This window comes from Stegostoma tigrinum, chromosome 16, assembly GCF_030684315.1.
Source record: "Stegostoma tigrinum isolate sSteTig4 chromosome 16, sSteTig4.hap1, whole genome shotgun sequence".
In the NCBI taxonomy this organism is placed as follows: Eukaryota; Metazoa; Chordata; class Chondrichthyes; order Orectolobiformes; family Stegostomatidae; genus Stegostoma; species Stegostoma tigrinum.
The window spans coordinates 3,392,557-3,414,347 of NC_081369.1; the positions used below are offsets into that span (position 1 = coordinate 3,392,557).

Consider the following 21,791-nt stretch of genomic DNA (forward strand, 5'->3'; position numbering starts at 1 on the left):
CATGTGTTTTAAATGTTGTAATTATATCTGTCTCTACTATTTCCTCTGGCAACTCATTCCACACATGCACCACCCTCTGAATTAAAATATTGCCCATGACGTCCTTTTTAAATCTCTCCCTTCTCACCTTAAACCTATGCCGTCTAGTTTTGGGCACTCCTGCCCCTGGAAGAGGACCACGGCTATTCACTCTATTTATGCCCCTCATGATTTTCCCTTTCTCCATGATTAGTAGCATCTTCTCCAGTGAATACTGATGCAAAGCATTTATTCAATTCTTCTGTCATTTTCTGGTTCCCCAACATTGTTACCCCAGCCTCGATTTTGAAGGGACCTATGTTCACTTTGGCTTCCCTCTTCCTTTTTATTTACTTCAAGAAGCTCTTGCTGTCTGTCTTAATGTTACTTGCAAAGTTAATCTTCTCTCTCTTTGATGGTTGTTTTCTTGACTTTTAAAACTTTCCTAATCCTCTAGCTTACCACTAATCTTTGCCACAACAGGTGTATTTTATTTCAATTTGATGCACCTTTAAGTTGGTTCATCATGGCTGGTTTATTTTCTTAGAATCTTTATTCCTCACTGAGATATATATTTGATGTAAGCAATGAACTATTTTCTTAAACACTTGCCATTGTTCCTCAAGCATCTTTGCTGCTGCTAAACTCCTTCCTCGGTCCTCTCCATTCTTTTGTAATTACCCTCATTTAAGTTCACCAGGTTGTTTTCAACTGAAGTTTCTTCATCTCAAAACTGAATGCTAAATTCTACAAATTTATGCTCACTGTTTCCTACAAGATCTTTTACTGAGAGCATTTACTAAACCTGCCCCATTACACATCACCAGATCTGAAATAGCCTGACTCCTGGTATTATTCTAGGAAACTGTCTTGAGAACACTATGAATTTTTCCTTGTGGCTAACTTTTCCAATCTGACTCTCTCAATCTACATGGAGATTAAAGTCACCTACAATTAGTGTACTGCCTTTATGTGCCCTCAATATTTCCTGATTTAATCTCTGTCCTGCCATACAGCTGTGAGGAGGTCTATCAGTCACTTCTTCCCCTTGTTATTTCTTACCTCCACCCATAATGAATTCTACATTTTCTGATCCAAGATTTTTTTTTGCTCATACTGACAAAGCTACACTACCAACCTTTACTTCCTGCCTGACCCACTTCAGAGCAGATCACAGTTGTATAATAACAAGTGAACCACTTGCTCAGAATCCAGTACAGTGTTGCTACCATGTCTGAGTGGCTCTCTGTTTTAAAGCTTGACAAAAACTGAAAGAACTGTGAATGCTGGAAATCAGAAACTAAAACAGAAATTGCTAGAAAAGCTTGGCAGGTCTGGCAGCATCTATGGAGATTTTGGGTCTCGTCCCTGGCCATACTTTCCTGACAGACAGGCTCTGGCTCCATATTTAAACAGCAACTGGGCACCACTTCACTCGCCTGGAGTTTCTGCAGTGATAACACCCAAGAAATACCCGCTAAGTGACAGGAACTCTCTGACGAACTCTGCTGTACTCTGGTACAGCTACCGTCGCATAGAGTGAGGGTCAGAGTACAGGCCCTCTTCATGGGGTATGATACCAGGAGGCCATCCCATCGAACCTGAGAGATCTGGGCTCAAAAAGCAGACAGACTCCACATCATTGCCCTTCATGAACTGGTGGTGAAAGGAAATGAATATTAAGTGGTACCATCTTCTATACGCCAACTCATACTCTCAGAAGCTTCACATAGTCTAACTCTCCCTCTGCACAGGGATCTCACAAAACGCAGAGACTGCATCAGACACATCATATGCACTCTGGGGTTCAGACCTACCTCATACTCTCAAGCTTTGAGGCACTGCACCTCCTACTCACTGACTGTGGCATAGTTATACATCCTTACTGGCAGCAAATTCAAACCTTCTCTCTCTCATTGTAGCCCACAACCACACTGAGGGGGCCAGGACTAGCAGAGATGGTGCCAGACATAAAGATCCTCACCTCCTCTGAGGAAGGACCAACAGAAAAGAATGGGAACTATTCCTCTCACGATAAGAGACAGCAATTGCCCCAAAGCCCCGTGAGCAACATATAGTGCTCTTTTCCTTTCAGATGCGCATAAAGGCGCTCACCTCAATGTGTATGACATACTCTGCATCTTCACCAACTAATTCTCCCTTCTCTCTCCTGTAGGCACTAGTGGCTGCCAGCACCAGCTCTGGTTGAAGAGGCCACAGCCTGAGACCCTCTGCACCAGTATGTCTGAGGAGGAAACCTGTGAACCCGCAGAGGAAACATCAACACCATGTTTACCTTTACTCTCCAACAGAGACAGTCACCATGGTGTGGACATTAGCCAGCTTAAGCTCACAGTTGGGTGGGCGCATCACCAACATGTGATGTCAGTGAAGGGAGGGGAGCCTGAGGTAGCTGCTGTGTGCCAGGCAGATGTGTTCCTGCACTTGGCCATAACTGATAGGATCAGGCTGCAGCTTGAGGGGGACAGGGGAGCATCAGGCTGGTATGAAGATGGAGGGCGGCCTGCAGTAGCCCTGGAACCCGGTCACTTGGCTCTCCTCAAAGAAACAGAATCGGCTGCTGTGGAGACTCAGGTCTAGCAGGAAGAACTGAGACACTGAGTGTCCTTGGCAAGGAAAATGGCACGAGGCACCTCAATCCTCCCTCAGTGTCCATTCTTCTCAAGGAGAAATGGTAATGCCAGCCATAAGGAGATGGAGTGACAGACAGGCACCTCGGCAGCTTCTTCACAGGCGATGCTAAAAGGTGTGTTAAACCTCCACCTGCTCCACGCCTATGGCCTCTCACAAATCTCACAAGTGTGGAGCCAAGTGCAGGGATCAGCTTAAATGTTCACAGTCTGGAGGAATGGCAGTGCCACCAGTGAGGATACTTTTGTAGGGCATGAATGCAGTGAATGCTCACAGTGTTCTGCATTGCTCCAGAGATAGTGAGGGTGTAAGTTGCATCAGCAGCAGCCTCAGGATATGGGACAACTCAGTGACATTTCTTTGTGCTTCATGTGTCCTTTGATGCACGACCGTCTTAGTATATCCATCCAGGAGTGTGTGGCCATGGCAGAGATCAATGTATTACAGTTGTTTTGGTACTAATGTTGGTCCAGGACAAGGTGCATACACCAGCTGTGGGTACGATGATCAGATCCATAGCTGAAGGGAAAAGTCACCGTTTTATTCTGCGGATGAACTAAATGGAATCCCAATTCAAGCCTGGTGAATGTCAGTGCTCCTATAGCTATAAGTTGCCTCCTTGCCTTCTGCACTGCTAAGTGAGATAAAAGTTGCTGGTTGTTCTCTACACCAAGCTGCCACTCTGAAACAGAGCCTGGTGCTGCTGTTCTCCAGCTGAGTTCCGCAATGGGCAACAACACATCCTGGTTTGGTCTCTGTGGTCACGCCTACTGCATTGTAGAGCTTATAGTAAGCATGAAGTCAAGGAACACAAGATGGTTTTGCTAGAAGCAGCCAAAGCTATGTACTCATCTAAGCTCGAGGCAGATGAGTAAGTCTCCAGATACCTACTTGCTACATGCAGTTGGGTTTCAGAAGGGTGTAGAATTTCAAAGGTGGCAGCAGTGACTTCGGTGACCCCCGAGATCAGTTACATGCTAAAACTAAGAATATCATAATAGCCTCCTTTGCAAATGGCACTTCTGACAGTGCAGCACTCCTCCAGTTCAAGTGCGAGGTTTGAGGTGACCAAACACTCGGATTTTCTAACGGCCAAACAGTTGTTCCTGCAGTGTCAATAGGAACTGTGTGTGGGAATCCTGCGGAAGGTGGATAATGGGGAGTTCCAGAAGGCATTTGACAATGTACCGCATAAAAGACCCATCCAGAAGGTTAGACTCCAAGGCGGTTAGGAGTAGAGTGTTGGGTAGGAAGCAGGGTGGGCTGACAATAGAAAGCAGAGGGTTGGGATAAATGGGTCTTTCTCTGGATAGCAAACTGCAACTAGTGGAATACCACAGGGTTCAGTTCTCAGACCTCAACTACTTACATCTATATAAATGAAATGCAAGCAGGGACAGAAGGTAACATAGCAACATTTGTGGATGATACCATAAATAGGTGGGGAAGCAGGCAGTGATGAGAGAGAAAGAATTTACAGATGGATATCAATAGGGTAGGGGAATGGGTCAGAGTTGGGCTAAAGGGTCTGTTTCCATGCTGCATGACTCTGAGTGTGAGGTTGTAACAATAAAAAGGCAAATTATTTAAATGGGAAACAGATTGAAGGTGTGTCAATGCAGAGCAATCAGTACATGAATCATAGAAAGTGGATACGTAGGTGCAGCATATAATAAAGAAAGCAAATACAATCCTGGCATTCACTGCAAAAGGACAGGATTATAAAAGTAAAGAAGTGTTGTTACAATTATATAAGGCATTGATGGGACCACAGCTGGAGTATCGTGTCCAGTTTCGGTTTCTGTACATGAGGAAGGACTTGGTGGCACTGGAAGCAGTTCACAGGCAGTTCACCAGATTGATTCCAGGGATGAAAGGGCTGCTATAGAGCAACAGCTGAATAGCTCGGGCTTGTACTCGCTGGAGTTCAGAAGACTGAGGAGGGGGGTCTGACTGAGCTATATAAAATGCTAATTGGGATTGATAGGATGGACATTGAACAGATGTTCCCCCTTGTGGGACAATCTCAAACAAGTCTCGATATAGAGTGGGAGGAGGTCAGTTCAAAACTGAGATGAGGAGAAACTACTTCTTTTAGAGGATTGCGAATCTATGGAATTCACTGCCTCAGAGTGCGGTGGAGGCAGAATCAATCAACAGATTCAAGAATGAAATGAGTATGTTTCTGGTGAAAAGCAGGATAAAGAGCTACAGGGAGCGGGCAGGAAAGTGGAGTTGAGACCAGATAAGATCATCAATGATCATGTTAAATGGCAGAGTGGGTTTGAATGGCTGAGTTGCCTACTCCCATTCGTAAATCCTACGTTCCTAATTCCAAGTTAAACGCTGGTTTGAATGAAGATGCATTGATCTCTAATGTTTAAATGATCCTGAATCACAGGGCATGAATCACAAAATGCTAGTGGGTAGGTACTGCAAGGATTTAGTTTGGCAAATAAAATGTTATTCTTTAATTCTAGGAAGATAGATTATAAAAGTAGGCAAGTCTTGTTTCAACCATGTAGGGCATTTGAGAGACTACACCATAGAGTGCTGCTTACTTTCTCCCTTTTAAGGAGGGGAGAACATATCTTTGCAGTTCAAAGAAGGTTCATCAATCCAAGATGGTGGTGAAGTAGGACATTTCAGCCAGAGCTTATCTGCTCCATTCATTTCTTTTTTTCTCTCTCTCTTTCATGTTTTTTTCTCTCTTCTTTCTTCTAGGTGGCGTCCTGAACTCCCAGTCTCAGTGCAGACTTGGACTCTTGATCTTAGTGTGGACCCAGCGAGGCATCCTTTCAGAGATAATGGGAACTGCAGATGCTGGAGAATCCAAGATAACAAAGTGTGAAGCTGGATGAATACAGCAGGCCAAGCAGCATCTCAGGAGCACAAAAGCTGACGTTTCGGGCCTAGACCCTTCATCAGAGAGCATCCTTTCAGCATGGTGGTCTTCCAGCCTGACATGGTGGTCTTTTGGTCTGGTGTGACCCGAACATGGACTTCTGGCCTTGAGGAGATTCTAGAGTTGTCTCCTGGCCTCAAGAACCTCGAGGTGAAGCCCAGTAAGGACAGGAGGCTAGGTGCCAGCATGGACTGGGTTGGAAGGACTGTTGTTCTGAACTTCTTATTTCTCTATTTTAAAATTTATTCTTATGATCTGTAATACTGGACTTCTTATTTCTTTATTTTCTAATTAATTTTCCTAAGAACTTCTACTGAATTATCGTACCTAAGTACTTTGTACCCAGGATGGTGCCATAAGTGGTGACTTCTAAACTTTTCACTGCACTCATTTGAGCATATGTGACAATAAAGCTAATTCAATTCAATTCATTGCTGACATGAAACGCTCGCCCTACAATTAAAGACTGAGCAACACCACTCTATTCTCATTGGAATTTAGAAAAATGAGGGTGATCTCATTGGAACAGTGATCTTGACTGGGTAAACAGTGACAGCATGTGTCCTCTTGTAGGGTAATCTGGTACTGGGAAAAAGCAATTTCAGAATTAGAGTCTCCCAGTGAACAGTGAGTTAAGGAGAGCTGTTAATCTTTGAAATTCTCTATCCCAGACAGTCACAGCAGCTGAGTCATAGAACTAAGGCTAAGTTGGACAGACTTTCGGTCTTCAAGAAAATCAAGGATTTGGCTGGAAGAGATAAGTAATAACCTTTTCTAATAATGGAGCAGGCCTGAGAAACCAAACAACTTACTTCTGTTCCCGATTCTTCTGTGGTTTTCATTGAATCAGTTTCCAAGACTACTCATATCTTCATACAGCACTTATTTTAACAACAGTTGCATGTTTCAAAACTAGTAGTCTAATAGGACAGAGTTTGATACCAAAGACAGATGAATCAAGACTTTGCCAAAAACGCCGGTTTTAGGGAGCTCTTAAGGAAGAGAAAGGCTTAAGCAGGAATCTCAAAAGCTCAGCAAGGAATCCACAGTGAAAGAGGCCATAGTCCCAGAGAACTGGAGACTGTTTCTCATTTGAGAGATGACAGGTGGTGAGGTAGAAAAAAATTGAGCTTTCAATGGGACTTAAGCTGGGACAGGTAAGCGAGCCTGAGATGTTGGCACCCCTCTGCATTATGAGCCAGCTGACCAATCTAAGGCCAACGACAACAAAAAGACAGGGAAAAGGAAGAGAGGATCAGGCACGAAGCTAGAGATGTACAGATCTCCAAGGGTTGTGGGGTGGAGGAGTTCACAGACACAGGAACAGGAGGCAAGAAAGAACTCGCAAGTGCCAACTTACAGCAAAGACTGCGTTCTGGAGTCCAAAGGGGATGGGCGTCAGCCTCGCCAGGAAGACCACCTTAAGCCCATTGGTACCATCCAGCACTCGGATGATGGCGCTGAGCTTGGCATTCCCTCTGACCAGGGCACCCATGGGTGCCAGCAGCCAGCGCTGGGTCACCAGATGAGCTGCCAGGGTGCCCACCGCCACCCCAAAGACCAGCACCGCCAGCCCCCGCTGGAAGCCATACAGGTATCCCGGTGCCAAGCTGAGCAGCGTGTATCCCCAGGTCCAGGGGAAGGAGATGAGAATGAAAGCCAGGCTGAAGAGGAGCAGGCCGGCCCGGAACTGCTGACCCTCCAGCCAGCGCAGCAGAAGGCGCCGGCACGACCAGAACGCCACTCCGCCCAGCGCCGTCCCCACGGCCACGGCCAGGAGGCAGCAGCGAGCCGCGCAGGCCCGGAACCGCGACACCGACAGCGGCTCCCCCGGCGGCACAGCACCCGTCACACCGCTCGGCATCACCGCCACGACCGCACTCTCTAACCGTCACACCGGCAGCGCGCCGCAAGCCCCGCCCCATGCCCACCGAGCGCTACCCTTGCGGTAGGGCTCCACCCACTGTATATAGACCCCGCCCCCCCGAGCCCGTGCCCCGCCCCCTTCACCCGGGCACAGCCCGTGCAGTACGGCCCCGTCCCCTGCAGATGCGCCCCGCCCCTGGCCCTGCTGACTGCTAACTGCAGCCCTCTTGCGCTTGGTGACCGCCCCATGCACACGGGCTCCGCCCCCTGTGCATGGTGACGCCCCCTTAATCGGGCACCGCCCCCACCATCAGAGCTCCGCCCCTGACATTAAAGCCCCGCCTATTTACCCCAAGACTCTGCTGTTTGCAAGTCCTTTCTCATGCCTCTTTTAGCACTTCTAATTGCTTTCTTAAGTTTTATCTATTCCTCTATGGCCACTGCTGAATTTCTCCTTCTAGACTTGCTAAGAGCCTTACTCTTCTTTATCCAGTCCTGAATTGTCCTAGACATCCATAGTTCTCTGAACCTATTTTTCCTGCATTTCCCTCTCAAGGGTACATGTTGGACCCGTACTCTCCCCAGTTCTTTCTGCATGCCCCCACCCCCATTTCTCCACTGGAGACTTCACTGTAAGGAGCTGTTCCCAGTCTACTGTGGCCAGATCCTGCATTATTTTAATAAAATCTGCCTTCCCCCAATCCAAGGCCTCTTTTGCAGGCTATTTTTACCCTTGTTCAGAACAAATTTGTACAAAACTGTACCATGTTGTGGTCACTATTGACTAAATGTTTCCCCACTGCCATATCAAACACCTGCCCAGCTTCATTCCCCAATACCAGATCCAATGCTGCACTGACCCTTATTGGGCCTTCTACGCATTGATACAAAAAACTCCTCTGGATACATTTCAGGAAATCCAGATCCTCTAAACCCTTAACATGCTGACTACGCCAATTTATCTTGGGAAAGTTGAGATCCCCTAGTATAGTTATTAATCTAACACATCCCTGTGAATTTTCCACATGTTTGCTCCTCTATTTCCTGCTGACTCTGGGGGCCTATGATACATTCCCAGTAAAGTAGTATTTCTAAGTTCTACCCACAAAGCATCATTTGAGGACTCTTCCAAGATATCATCATTCCTTATTGCAGTAATTGACTCCTTAATTAATAGAGATACACCACCACCCTGGTGCACTCTCCTCTGTCTCACCTGTATTTCTCCAGAATGTTAACTTGTCAGTCCAGCCCTTACCTCAACCACGTTTCTGTGTAAGAGTACAACTTTGATTCTGGTCTCTTTTGAAAAGCAGTTGGTTTAGTTAGAGTGATTATAGTTTCGGCTCAGGCCCAAGATTGATGGGACAAAATTGGTTGTGAGAGATTCACTTTGATTGGCTGAACATTTTTTGAATAGAAAATAGCTGCCTGAGCAAAGACCTAATTGAATACCCAGAAATCCTTTGGGTGGCGAAAGAGGGTGAAACGGCTTTAGGAATGCAAGGAACAAAGTTTGTAAGAATTGTGGAGACGGCCCCACAGGGGTAAAGCATGGTCAAAGCGAGGTCAGAACTGTGACACATAAAGTTCAGGAAGGTGCGAAGATCCTGAGCAAGCACATGGACCGTATGAAAGCCGCACATTCTCACAAACGATGTGGGAGCAAAATGTTCTCTGCCCCTCAGAACCACTGCAAATGCTGCCAGAACCCAAGGGCTCACTGTCTCCATCAAGAATTGGCCAAGGCCCCTAAGAACCAGGTGGTCATGGTAAATGGAGCCACCTCGATGTCTTTGCCGCTGGAAGAGTAGAATTCTCCTGAGGCGCTCTTGATGCGTTGCCAACCGAGTTGGGAGGAACCTGACCCAGTGCTAAAATGCCCCAGGGAGGCTGTCCAAGAAATGAGGACTAGCCTGGAGTTGGGGGTTTAGGCTGGGGGTGGAGGTTGCATGGCGGAAGGGTGATTTGGTGATTGTGAGCAGATCAGCCAGCTGGGCCTCATAGAACATGAGTTCCCTGATCAGGGCTGTTAACCTGGTCCAATCAGATAAAAAAGGAAAAGATGGTGCCTGACACTGGATGAGGTAGTACAGTAGTCAGGGAACTGTTCATGTGTAAATAAAGGGTGACTTGGTGATGGGATACTGGCCTCTTGTGGAGTTATTTCAGCCTAAAGTACGGGTAATGTCACTGGACTGTTCATCCCAGACTGAATGTTGCTTTTTTTCCTTTTTATTTTCCAATTCTTTAGACTCTAAATGCCCTGTTTGTATTTCTTCTTTTTCCTTTTCTTTCTGTTATCCCACATTACTTAGATCTTGTTTTTCCCCACAGCAGCAATGTTTTGTGTGTGTGTGTGTGTGTGTGTGTGTGTGTGTGTGAGTGTGTGTGAGTGTGTGTGAGAGAGAGAGAGTGTGTGTGTGTGTGTGTGTGTTGTGTGTGAGAGAGAGAGTGTGTGTGTGTGTGTGTATGTGAGAGTTTGTGTGTGTGTGTGTGTGTGTGTGTGTATGTGAGAGAGTGTGTGTGTTGTGTGTGAGTGTGTGTGTGTGTGTTGTGTGTGAGAGAGAGTGTGTGTGTGTGTGTGTGTGTGTGAGAGTGTGTGTGTGTGTGTTATGTGTGAGAGAGTGTGTGTTGTGTGTGAGTGCGTGAGTGAGTGCGTGCTGTGTGTGTGTGTGAATGTGTTGTGTGAATGTGTTTGTGTGTGTGTGTGTGTGTGAGAGAGTGTGTGTGAGCGTGTGTTGTGTGTGAAAGTATGTGTGTGTGTGTTGTGTGAGTGCGTGTGTGAAAGTGCATTGTATGTGTTTGTGTGTGTGTGAGTGCGTGTTGTGTGTGTGTGAGAGTGTGCTGTGTGTGTGTGTTATGTGTGTGAGAGTGTGTGTGTGTTGTGTGTGAGAGAGAGTGTGTGTGTGTGTGTGTGTGTGTGTGTGTGTGTGTGTGTATGAGAGTGTGTGTGTGTGAGAGAGAGTGTGTGTGTGTGTGTGTGTGTGTGTGTGTGTGTAAGTGCAAAGACTCAGTGTACACTCATTGTACAAAAGAATTTATTCAATATTTCCACCTCCAGGAAAACGCCCATGTGGCCAGGGAACCAGTAACAGCCAAAGCTGGATAAGGGCAATGCTGACATGAAAAAGAAATTGAAGGGCAGGGTAGGGATCAAATCCAAATAGAGTTGGAAAAGAGATAAAGCACCGCAACACCCACAGTGCCCACTGCTCCCTAAAGGCATCGAGAGTGTCAGCGCACACCATGTTCTCCTTTTCCAGGGACTCCCGAGCTTGAACATTGCCACAGGGGCAGGCTGTCAGTGTAAATGACCCTCTCCATGACCTGCAGCCTGGACCTGTTAATGACCAGCTTGGCCAGGCCCAGGAGCAGACTCATGAGGGGATCCTCTGACCCACCTGTCCACCTCTGCATCGGGCACCCAAAGATCAGGAGCTGAAGGGCCACCAAAAGCAGAGGAGAAGGTCTTTAAGATAGCTGAAAAGGGAGTGCAAATGCCTACACCCAACATCCACATGGTCACAGCCTCCACAGTGCCACAAAACAGACAGTTGGGCTGGGTGTCCGTGAAACACCGGAATCTGCAGTTCCTAGGGACTGCTGTGTGCAACACCCTCCCCACACCCCGATCCGCGAGGGAAAAGGGGAGGATTCACACGTAGAGGGCCCTCCACTGGGGATCCCCGCTGCCCGGTGGTAAATGGGCACAGCAAGTTGTGCCCGGGCGGTGGGTGAAGGAGAAGAGCTGGATGGTGTACAGCATCAGCCTGTACAGGGCCCAGCGTTTCACTCCTCTGCAATCCATACTAGCTATGTTCTGGAGGCAGCTCAGTTTGTGGGGAAAAGGCTCCCGGGGGGAGGTACAGGATCCTGGGGCCGATGTGAAATTCCGTGCGGGCAGAGGTACATGCAGACAGGACCCACCGCAAGCCTGAGCATCCTCCAGCTGGTGCACAATGTCGGGTCCAAGCACCGTCGTCTTAAGGCATTGGATGGCAGTGGCCACCAGCCGGATGTCTACTGCCACCTTGCATGCCAATCCATGTGGTAGTATCCAGCCCAGACACCCCACCTCCACTCAGCACGTCCCCGACAGACTAAAAGTCACAATAGTCTGACCATAGGCCTGCTGTCACCTTAGAGAGAGAGATAACAGTTGGTCGTTTTACCTGAGGGTCACCACATCTCAGGGGAGGTTGAGGAGAAGACTACTTCATGGTAACTTCAGCTGCTCTGGGATTTGAACCCATGCTGCTGGCATCACTTTGCATTGCAAACCAACTGAGCTAAATCTACCCAGACAAATGTCTTAGGGAATTATAAACAAACATCTATGGAACAGAAGAATCACAACAGACCCAACATTAACTCTGTTTCTCTCTCCACAGATGCCGCTGGGCCTGCTGAGTTTCTCCAGCATTTGCTGCTCTACTTAATGGCAGATTTTCAGCAGCTGCAGTATTTTGTTTTTATTTTAATTTTGGGGACCTGGGTTTGAATCCTGTTGTGGCAGATTGCAAAGTTTGAATTCAGTTAATAAAAAGGAAAGGTGGGTGCAGAACTATTGATTGTTGTAAAACCTCACTGGTTCACAGATGCCCTTCAGCAAAGGCCAGCAGATTTCCTTCCCTACATGTGACTGAAAACCAACAGGAACATAGTCAACTCTTAACTGCTGTCTGAAACAGCCTCGTGGGGCCATTCAGTTCATGAGCAAATAGGGATGGACCATCCCATAAACTAAGGTTTGAAGTGATTCACAAAAGAAGTTAATGTGATTTGAGAAAAACAAACTTATCCCACAACAAAACTTGACCTACTCATGGAAAATAAGGCAGGGCAAGTGACTGAGGTGTCAGTGGGGGATCACACTGGGACCAGTGTTCATAATTCTATTTGTTTTAAAATAGCATTGGGAAAGGATAGACTGGATCTAAAAGTTAAAGCTCTAAATTGGAGGAAGGCCAATTTCCATGGTATTAGACAGGAACTTTCCAAAGTTAACTGGGGGGAGGATTTTCACAGGTAAAGGGACGGCTGGAAAATAAAAAGCTTTCAAAAATGAGTAAATGAGAATTCAGAGAGTGTACTTTCCTGTTAGAGTGAAGGGCAAGGTTGGTAGGTGTAAGCATTTCTGGATGACTAGGGATATTGACCCTCCAGTCAAGTAAAAGGCGGCACATGTCAGGTATCAGGAATCCCTGGAGAACAGCAGGGAGTGTAGTATACTTAAGAGGGAAATCAGGAGGGCAATAAAGGAGACACGAGATGGCTTTGGCAAATAAGGTGAAAGAGAATCCTAAGAGATTCTAAGTACATTAAGGGCCAAACAGTAACTAGGGAGCGCGTAGGGCCTCTTAAAGATCAACAAGGCCATCCATATGTGGAACTACAGGGGGTGGGTGAGACACTAAATGAATATTTCACATCAGTATGTACTGTGGAGAGGGACATGAAACTAGAGGACTTGAGAAAATGAGTAGTGATGTCTTGAAAAGTCTCCATATTACAGAAGAGGAGATGCTGGTAGTCTTTAAATGCCTAGAGGCACATAAATCCTTGGTACCTGATCAGGTATATCTCAGAATATTCCGAGAAGCTAAGGATGAGATTGTGGGGACCCTTGCAGAGATATTTGTATCATCGACAGCCATGGGTGAGGTGCCAGAAGACTGGAGGTTGGCTAATATGGTGCCATTAGTTAAGAAGGGGAATAAGGATAAGCCAGGGAACTATAGATCAGTGAGCTTTATGCCAGTGGTGGGTACCTTGTTGGAGGAAATTCTGAGAGAAAGGATTTACATTCATTTGGACAGTCAGCATGGCTTTGTGCTGGGAAATCATGTCTCACAAACTTGATTGAGTTCTTTGAAGAAGTGGCAAAGAAGATAGATGAAGGCAGAGCAGTGGACATTGTCTATACGGACTTTAGCAAAGCCTTCAAGAAACTTCTGCGTGGTTGTCTGGTTGGTGAGGTTAGATCACATGGGATCCAGGGAGAGTTAGCCAATCGGAAACAAAAATTGACTTGATGGTAGGAGAGAGAAGGTGGCAGTAGATGTTTCTTATTCCCTGTCCCCTATCCGGATCTGATCACAATCTTGGATACAGTTGGCTTGTGCCGGAGCTCTCCCCACTACGGGAGGAACAGCTCTCGTCGGGAGTTGCTGCTCAGGAACCAATTCTTCCTCGAGTGTAGTTTGTGCCGGCCAAGGGGGAGAGAGCTCGGGATGTGGGGCTGACCGGAGTGGGGGACATGCCGGATGGCAGAGGAGTGGGCTGGATAAGTCCAGCACAGTGAGGGTGTCGGTTCACCTTCGATTCACAACTCGAGCCTGACGGATGAGGCATTCAGCTCGAACACCTCAAGAGCGCTCCAGGTGGCTCAGGCGTGGGGCAGGCGTCCATTCGGAACTGACATTGGGCCCTCACCGCAGACCTTCCCCCGACACATGGTGCCGTTCTATCTCAGGGATATCATCCTGGCGCCCTTTCAAACAGCATTGGGGATTCGATCTGTACGGATTAATGCTGCATGCTCTCCATGGCCGTGGCTTCACCCACTATGTGGACACACCTTGGCCAAATGCTCTGTCCTCCAGAGGTGGAGAGCCCCAGTGGAGGGCCCCGTACAAAGGGGTCCTCTCCTCTTACATCGGGCTCCTGGGGCGGAGACTGATGCTGGTGGTATTCCTGTGTGACCGGCAACTGAGCAAGTTTGTCAGGGGCCAGCTGTGGGCTCGTTCTGTGACCTGGATGAGAGGGTATTTCAAGTATAGGTTGAACATGTCTATATGTACCCACTTGTCTTTTTTGAAAGGGCTGCTCTTTGAATTTTAGTTACACTTCAGCTCCAGGCTCGTGATCAACCGACTCCTACTGCTGGGAGGAGTGGACTGGGCCTGGCCAAGATGGGCATCAACAGGTCCAGGCAGTGGGCTGAAGAGGAGCTCACCATTCCTGAATAGTCTGCCCCTCTCTTGCAGTTACGTCTGCGCTCGAGTGTCCCTGGGCCAGGAGCACAGGGTGCTCATCAGTACAATGAAGGCCTTTCGTGACTGATGGGGCACCGAGGGCTGAAATGCATCAGTTCGGGGAATGACATTTTGATTGAGTGGTCCATCCGAAGTTTCCATTTGACTATTCAAGATTGTATTTATTCCTGGTTTTTTTAGCCCAGGGAAAGGCCTATTTTATTTCCCTTTTGTATTGATTTTGGACCCCATGGAAGAGCCTAACAGGGCTTTCTTTATATTCATTTGCAGAATGTGGGCGCTACTTGCTGGCCCAGCATTTACTGCCCATTCCTCGTGGACCTTGAGAAGGTGGTGGTGAGCTGCCTTCATTAATCGCTGCAGTCCTCCTGCTGTGGGTTGACCCACAATGCTTTTAGGGAGGAAATTTTAGGATTTTGACCCAGCGGCAGTGAAGGGGCGAAGATATATTTCCAAGCCAGGATGGTGAGTGACTTGGAGGGGAATTTGAAGGGGGTGGTGTTCCCATCTTACTGCTGTCCTTGTTCTTCTATATGGAAGTGGTCGTGGGTGGGAAGGTGCTGTGCGAGGATCTGTGGTGAATTTCAGCAGTGCATCTTGTAGATAGCACACACTGTTGCTACTGAGCATCGGTAGTGGAGGGAGGAGATGCTTGTGGATGTGGTGCCAATCAAGTGGGCTGTTTTGTCCTGGATGGTATCAAGCTTCTTGAGTGCTGGTGTGGCTGCACCCATCCAGGCAAGTGGGGAGTATTCCATCACACTCCTGACTTGTGCCTTGTAGATGGTCGGACAGGCTTTGGGGAGTCAGGAGGTTAATTACTTATTGCAATATTCCCAGCTTCTGACCTGTTCTTGCAGCCACTGTTTATGTGGCAAGTCCTGTTGGGGTTTTATTTGAACCTCATGCTGTCCCTGTCCCAGGTGTGCTGAATGGGATTGGTGTGAGAAGTTTCTATTTTTAGTTAAAATAAGTAGAGGGACTTTCCTCTGAATTTTCAAACTCATGTTGCCCCTGTCCTGTGAGCATTCAATGGGGAGGGAGCAGAGGGGATTTGTTTTCATTTAGTTTCCTTTGCTTCTGAATGAGCCGAGGAAATTTTGCCACACAATTCGGTCTCTTGTTGTCTCCACCCCAACAGTGTTTGGTGGGGACACAGTCAAGGGGAGAGGGTGGGCATTCTTTGTTTATTTATTGATTCTTGTTTTTCCAGAATTGAAGGTATTTTCTTTTTTTTGAGAGTTGAGGAGACTTTCCACTCTGGTGAGATAGGGTAGAGGAAACATTTCTCTGTATGTTACTGGTGCTGTCCCCACCCCAGGAATGTCCGATGGGGGAGGTGTTGGGACAGGAGGGTTCTTTACTTTATTTTTGTTTCTATTCTTTATTTAAAAGAGGGTTCTTATTTGGATTGGAGGCAAGGCTCTGTGCTGGGTCCACTGTTGTTTGTCATTTATATAAATGTTTTGGATGTGAATATATGAGGCATGGTTAGTAAGTTTGTAAATGACACCAAAATTGGTGGTGTAATGGACAGTGAAGAAGGTTACGTGAGAGTACAATGAGATCCTGATCAGATGGGTGAATGGGCTGAGGAAGGACTGAGATGGAATTTAACTTAGATAAATGTAAGGTGATGCATTTTGGTAAGGCAAAACGGGCAGGAATTAACAGTCAATGCCAGGGCCCTGGGGAGTGTTGTCAAACAGAAGGACCTCGGAGTGCAGGTACATAGTTCCTTGAAGTGGCATCTCAGGTAGACTATGGTGAAGAAGGTGTTTGGCATACTTGCCTTCATTAGTCAGAGCATTGAGTACTGGAGTTGGGATGTCATATTGCAGTTGGACAAGACATTGGTCAGACCACTTTTACAACACTGCATACAACTCTGATTGCCCTGTTGTCAGGAGAATGTTTTTAAACTGGAAAGGGTGCAGAATCGATTTACAAGACTTCTGCTGGGATTGGACATTTTGATGTAGAAGGAGAGGCTGCATAGGCTGGGACTCTTTTTTTCCCCTGGAGCGTCTGAGGCTGAGGGGTGACTTTATGGAGGTTTATAAAATCATAAGAGGCATAGATGAAGTGAATAGGCATGGTCTTTATCCCAAGGTTGGGGGAATGCAAAACTAGAGGGCACAGATTTAAGGTGAGAGGGAGAAGATTTAAAAGGGACCCGATGGGCAACTTTTTTCACAAGGAGGGTGGTGCGTGTATGGAATGAGCTGCCGGGCAATGTGGTAGAGGTAAGTACAATTACAACATTTAAAAGACATTTGGACAGTTACATAATGAATGGGAAAGGTTTAGCGGGAGTATGGGCCAAACGCAGATAAATGGGATTAGTTCTGTCTAGGATATCTGGTCAGCACAGACAAGTTGAACCAAAGTTCTGTTTCTGTGTTGTATGGCTCTAAGTTTAATGTTCAGAATTCATTGCGCAGAAATGTAGTGAAGGTGGGATCCATCAAGGTATCCAAGACGGCCACAGAAGGAGGTCACTTGGCCCATCGCAGCCACACTCTATCAGTTACTCTTCTATATCATGAGGTCATTGACAAATCATAACCATCAACTATTGATGAGCCAATAAACCCGAGGCCAAGAGAGGAAAATCCCAGGGATGGAGACTTTTGGGGTCCCGCGGTACAAAGTTAACTTTTGCTCTTATACTGTATCCCTAAGTCCACTTTCCTGAAATAACAATCCCTTATGGGCAAGGTGCTGTATGATCAGTTTGGGAAATTGTTTGATTCTGAGGGTCAGTACGTTCAGAAGATGAGGGTTAAATAAGGTTACTTCTTTCAGTGTTATTAAGGGATACTTTTGGCTGTAATACAAATGTTGTCACATTAAACAATTTTGACACGCACAAACCAGGAAGTGGACAAGGGCCTTCTTCTGGGAAAAGTCAACATCCTTATTTTAGTGATTTTAAAGCCAGTACTCTGCACACCTGTGTAAAGTAATTCAACATTAGGTGACAGACCAGTCCACAGTGTTTGTTCAGTTGTTTCCTGTTGCAGTAGCTTGCAAAAGTATATAGTAGGGATTATCCAAGAGTTTCCAGAAAGATCAATTTCTTCAAACTGGGTCAAATATCACAGGGACATTAAAAGCAGTGCAGCAAAATTTTATTAACTGGCTGCTGGACCGAGAGTGTATTGGTTGCTCAAATGTTCTGGTTGATGAAGAGGTCAATATAATCAATGTAAAAACACAAAGTAATAGAAACGGTATACGGGGGTATACACATCACTGTCATATTTTCTTTACAGCATAGATCACTTTACCTTTAATAAAACTTACTGCAGAGAATCTTCTCACTTCCACTCTTAACTGCATAGATGTTGCAATAATGCAGAAAATGTCCGGTATCTCAGGAATATAATTTTTCCTGTTTTAGCAAGAGTGCTGATTCATTAAGTGCCGGTTAAAACAAAGTTTTTTGTACTTTGTTTTTCAATTTCCTTGTGAAGTTTTGATCATACAATATTCGAAATGGGAAATAAAGCTGTTGCACCATTGTGAATTACTCAGTGTGAGTGACAGAGGGCTTGAGGAGGCTGTTCACCCAGACAATGATTGCGTTATTCAGCAGCTGGCCCTCGCTCCAGACCTTACCACTTTCCAGACCCCATCTTCTCTCCCTCCTGACCAAAACCTTACACCCCAGGTCTCACTCTCCACACAGGCCCAAACCTCATTCTCCAGGTCTCACTCTCCACACAGGCCCAACCCTCCTCCCCAGGTCTCACTCTCCTCTCCACACAGGTCCAACCCTCACTCTCCATTCAGATCAGGCGATTATATCAAAGCTGAACATATTAAGCGTGATCCCCATCATCTCATGACGTTTCATGCCAAAGTTGCTTGTTGTTGATCTTTCTTTCTGCCTGCAGCTGTTCCTCTGATTGAGCAAGTAACAGTATCTCCATTTCTGATGTTTTCCTGACGTAGAAGGTTTGTGTTTTAACCCACATTATTGACCATTTAGGCAGATAACTGATGAGCAGTGGATGATCTGGGCATATTTACTGAGAAGGTTAGAGAGAGCTACGCTCTATCCAGCTGGTCTGGCACTGCTCTGTGCTTACACACAGCAATGGGCACTCACCTCCCTCGCCTTCATAAACATAAAATACTCAGTGATGAAAAGAAAGGGAAATTGTTCACTTCTATCATTCTGGGACAGCTCCCACCAGATGCAGGTAGCTTGCATCGATCTTCTATGCACTGACAGGACCAGGCAGGACCAGCCATTCCCAGTAAGGAGCTCGCTGTAAATAGGTCATTGTGGACAAAATGGACTTTGGTGTGGTCTTCATATCATCATTCCTCTGACGAAATGAACACTGCATCAATTATTAAATTTAAATCTCGGATTGGGATCTGAGATGCAGCGAAAAGGGTAGTAATTACCTCTTTAAAAACTTCCAGCTTTGTGCATTTGCACAAGAAATGCATTAGCTGTGACCTCAACAAACTGGAAGCTGCATTTAGGGAGATGGATTTTTGAGTTTAAATATATGTATTAGTTATTTTGAAAGAAAAGACTTTTGTTGCTATAATTTGCTTGTTGTGCCAATGTAAATTCTGTGGTGCCTACAAAATTCACACTTTCCTTCTGTTGTGACTTTAAGTTTACTGGAGAGTTGATCATTATTAGGGATGGTGATGAACTCTTCTAGTTCTGTATGAGTCCACGAACCCACGTGCAGATACAAATACAGAATGAATTGTTACCATGTTAATGTACCACCTAATAATTAGTGAGAATGAAAATGTCACCCAAAAAATGAAAAAGTACCTTTCACGAGGGGTCCCTTGAAAAGGGGCCCTCTTCCTCAAGATGAATAAAGTATTGTACGAAAGTATAATATTAAACATGTTCAGTCATTCAATAATGTTTATTCAAAGAAATGTTTTCACACAATAAAATGGCACACTAAAAAAAAGCCAGCAGATTGAGAATGACATGCATTGTACACGAAAAGCATATGAAAGAATGTCAAGATTGCAATGGGAAGAAAGCCGCAAATCAAACAGTCTCTCTGTCACACACGCCAGCTCAATAGGGGCTGCTGCAGTGATTAGCACACTGCAGTGGGAAAAGGGCACCAAACAATATGAAGCAGTGAGCTTTCACACAGCCACAACAAAAGCTATGATTTGACAACTAAGCATACCTAATAGTCACATCCCTACAATAAATTTAAGGGGAAGCATCAAAGATTGGATTACTGCCAGAGACAAAGCTCTAAGGGCTGTTGGTGCAATCCATAAAGAAAGATGAATTTTGTCACACCTTGTCAAATTGCCCAGGAACATGCCAACATTTTTCCCACACAATGTATTTGAGAAATTTGAGTATCTTCATGTTCAAAGCCACAAAGCATGAATGGAGACAGAATCAGAGAGGGTCCAAATGAGGGTTCCTGAAACAGTTGGCTGTGGTTCTCTGTGGAAGCATCTGAGTGAAGTAAGGCACTTTGAGAAACAAAGGAGGAAATAATTAACACAATAACCTAGTTTAATCGGAAATGTAAAAATATAAAATTCTGACATTTCACAATCTGACCTATTGATGAAGAATGAAATACTTGCTGAAAATGAAAATTGTGAAGACTGCTTATGGACCATCCCAGTTTGATCATGGGAGTGGTGTTCCTGGGCAGTCTGGAAATGGGACACAGAATAAAACCAGCCAGTAGCTGTAAAATGCGCCTCGAGCTGGTAGCACTGCCCAGTTGAAGCAAATCCAGGTGGTAGAATTATCCAGGCTGAGTACACCTGATAATCTGCAGTGTTGCTGTATGTAGAGGATATCTCACAACTCGCTGTGCTGTTTGTTGGACAATCGTACAAACTTGTCAATAAGCAGATTCTACTTGGGATATAATGATTAGAACATTGACTGAGTTAATAAAACGTTTTGAGATTTTTGGAGAAAAACATGAGCTTTAAGCCGGAAACCCGAAGATATTTTCTCCTTACTTCTCAGGAGTAACACCTTTGAGATAATAGATCCAGGACATCATACCTCCCATCCCTGCAGAACCTGGGCACGATATGACCAACTTGCCAGTGACAGGATATTTGGAGATACCTGAAGATGCTTCAAAGCTGACACTAACCACGTGGGTTTTCTTACCACGCAGTGTCTCTGAGGGCTTGCAGGTAAATGCTGGATTGTCCACTTGGAACGAGTAGGTGGTTATTTGGGGGAAAATATTCTTGAATGGAATGGAAGCAGTAGAACCAGCTCGCACTGAGAAGGGACCCTGAGGTTTTGCAGACAAACACACTCCAAAGAGGGGGATGTTGTACTCGCCTCCAACAGAAGAGGTGACATTGAGTATTGTTCTGGACTCCCCCAGGCGGAAAGGCTCGTAGATCACCTCCACACCCACCTCTGAGCCACCCATTGAGGCCGGTGGGACTGTGATGCTTTTCTCCACAAGGAATTCGGGACTGTCAACCTAAGGGGAGCAATAGTTGAATCAGGTTGTTACATCCAGATCACAGAGATATCAACAAATTTACAGGCAATCTGATCAGCAATGCTCAGCAGCATCAGAAATTCCAAATGCAAAAATAAATTGAAATCAAAGCTAAAAATTCAAGTAGGAGCCTTTGGTTCACTCACTTTGAATCATTCCAAAGCACACCAATTTACAACCATTCAACAGCACCTGCAGAAATATGGTTTAAATGAAAGGAGCGGTTGAGGGAAGGACACTCAATGAGAAGCAGACAGGCGGTGACACAAGTGAGACACAGGACTTAAACAAGAATAAGACTTTTGCAAGTGCATGGATCTTTTTAGGATGTCAGATTCCAGTATGCTGTTTGTGTTGCTCTTTTTTCTCTTCACAAAGACTGTATGAAACAGATTGAGAGCACTTTCCATATACTTATAGGTAAATTTTGATGAATAAAGTATATATTTGAATTAAAACATGCTTTTCAGTCAATTCTTATGAAGGAACAAGGGCAAAATAAAAGCAGTGGAACTATGCTTCATTTAGCTAAGCTATGTCTAACAACTCAGGGCCATGATTTACACGTCTCACACCATGTGAAAAATCCTAGGCGCTCCTGGATGACCATACCATATGGTGGAGGTGCCTCTGGCTGGAGCAACTCAAGCTCTGGGTTTTGAAGCTTGAATGGCAGCTGGAGACACAATGGAGTATTCATGAGGCTGAGAGATTTGTGGATAATGCATTTCAGGACATGGATACCCCACAGCAGTATGAACTGCAGCTAGAGGAAATGGGCTACCACCAGGCGGAGGAAAGGGTGTATACCACAAGCAAACCATTTGGGCTTGGAAAATGTCGAAA

At 45.8% G+C, this 21,791-nt stretch overlaps 2 protein-coding genes across 3 annotated transcripts in view; both read right to left on the minus strand.

Moving 5' to 3' along the window:
- The window catches only part of LOC125460093 (transmembrane protein 64-like), a 28,527-nt gene extending 21,002 nt beyond the window's left edge, over nt 1–7,525 (minus strand). For both annotated transcript variants that reach the window (XM_048547196.2, XM_048547197.2), the window contains exon 1: nt 6,936–7,525. In XM_048547196.2, the coding sequence (XP_048403153.2) occupies nt 6,936–7,439 (504 nt within the window). In that variant the 5' untranslated portion in view covers nt 7,440–7,525. The remainder of the gene's footprint in view (nt 1–6,935) is intronic.
- Nucleotides 7,526–19,337: 11,812 nt separating this feature from the next.
- Nucleotides 19,338–21,791, minus strand: part of hydin (HYDIN axonemal central pair apparatus protein) — a 654,146-nt gene continuing 651,692 nt past the window's right edge. Inside the window, exons 86-87 of the mRNA XM_059651568.1 lie at nt 20,597–20,924; nt 19,338–19,932 (exon numbers count right to left, since the gene is read on the minus strand). Of these exons, the coding sequence (XP_059507551.1) occupies nt 19,856–19,932; nt 20,597–20,924 (405 nt within the window). The 3' untranslated portion in view covers nt 19,338–19,855. The remainder of the gene's footprint in view (nt 19,933–20,596; nt 20,925–21,791) is intronic.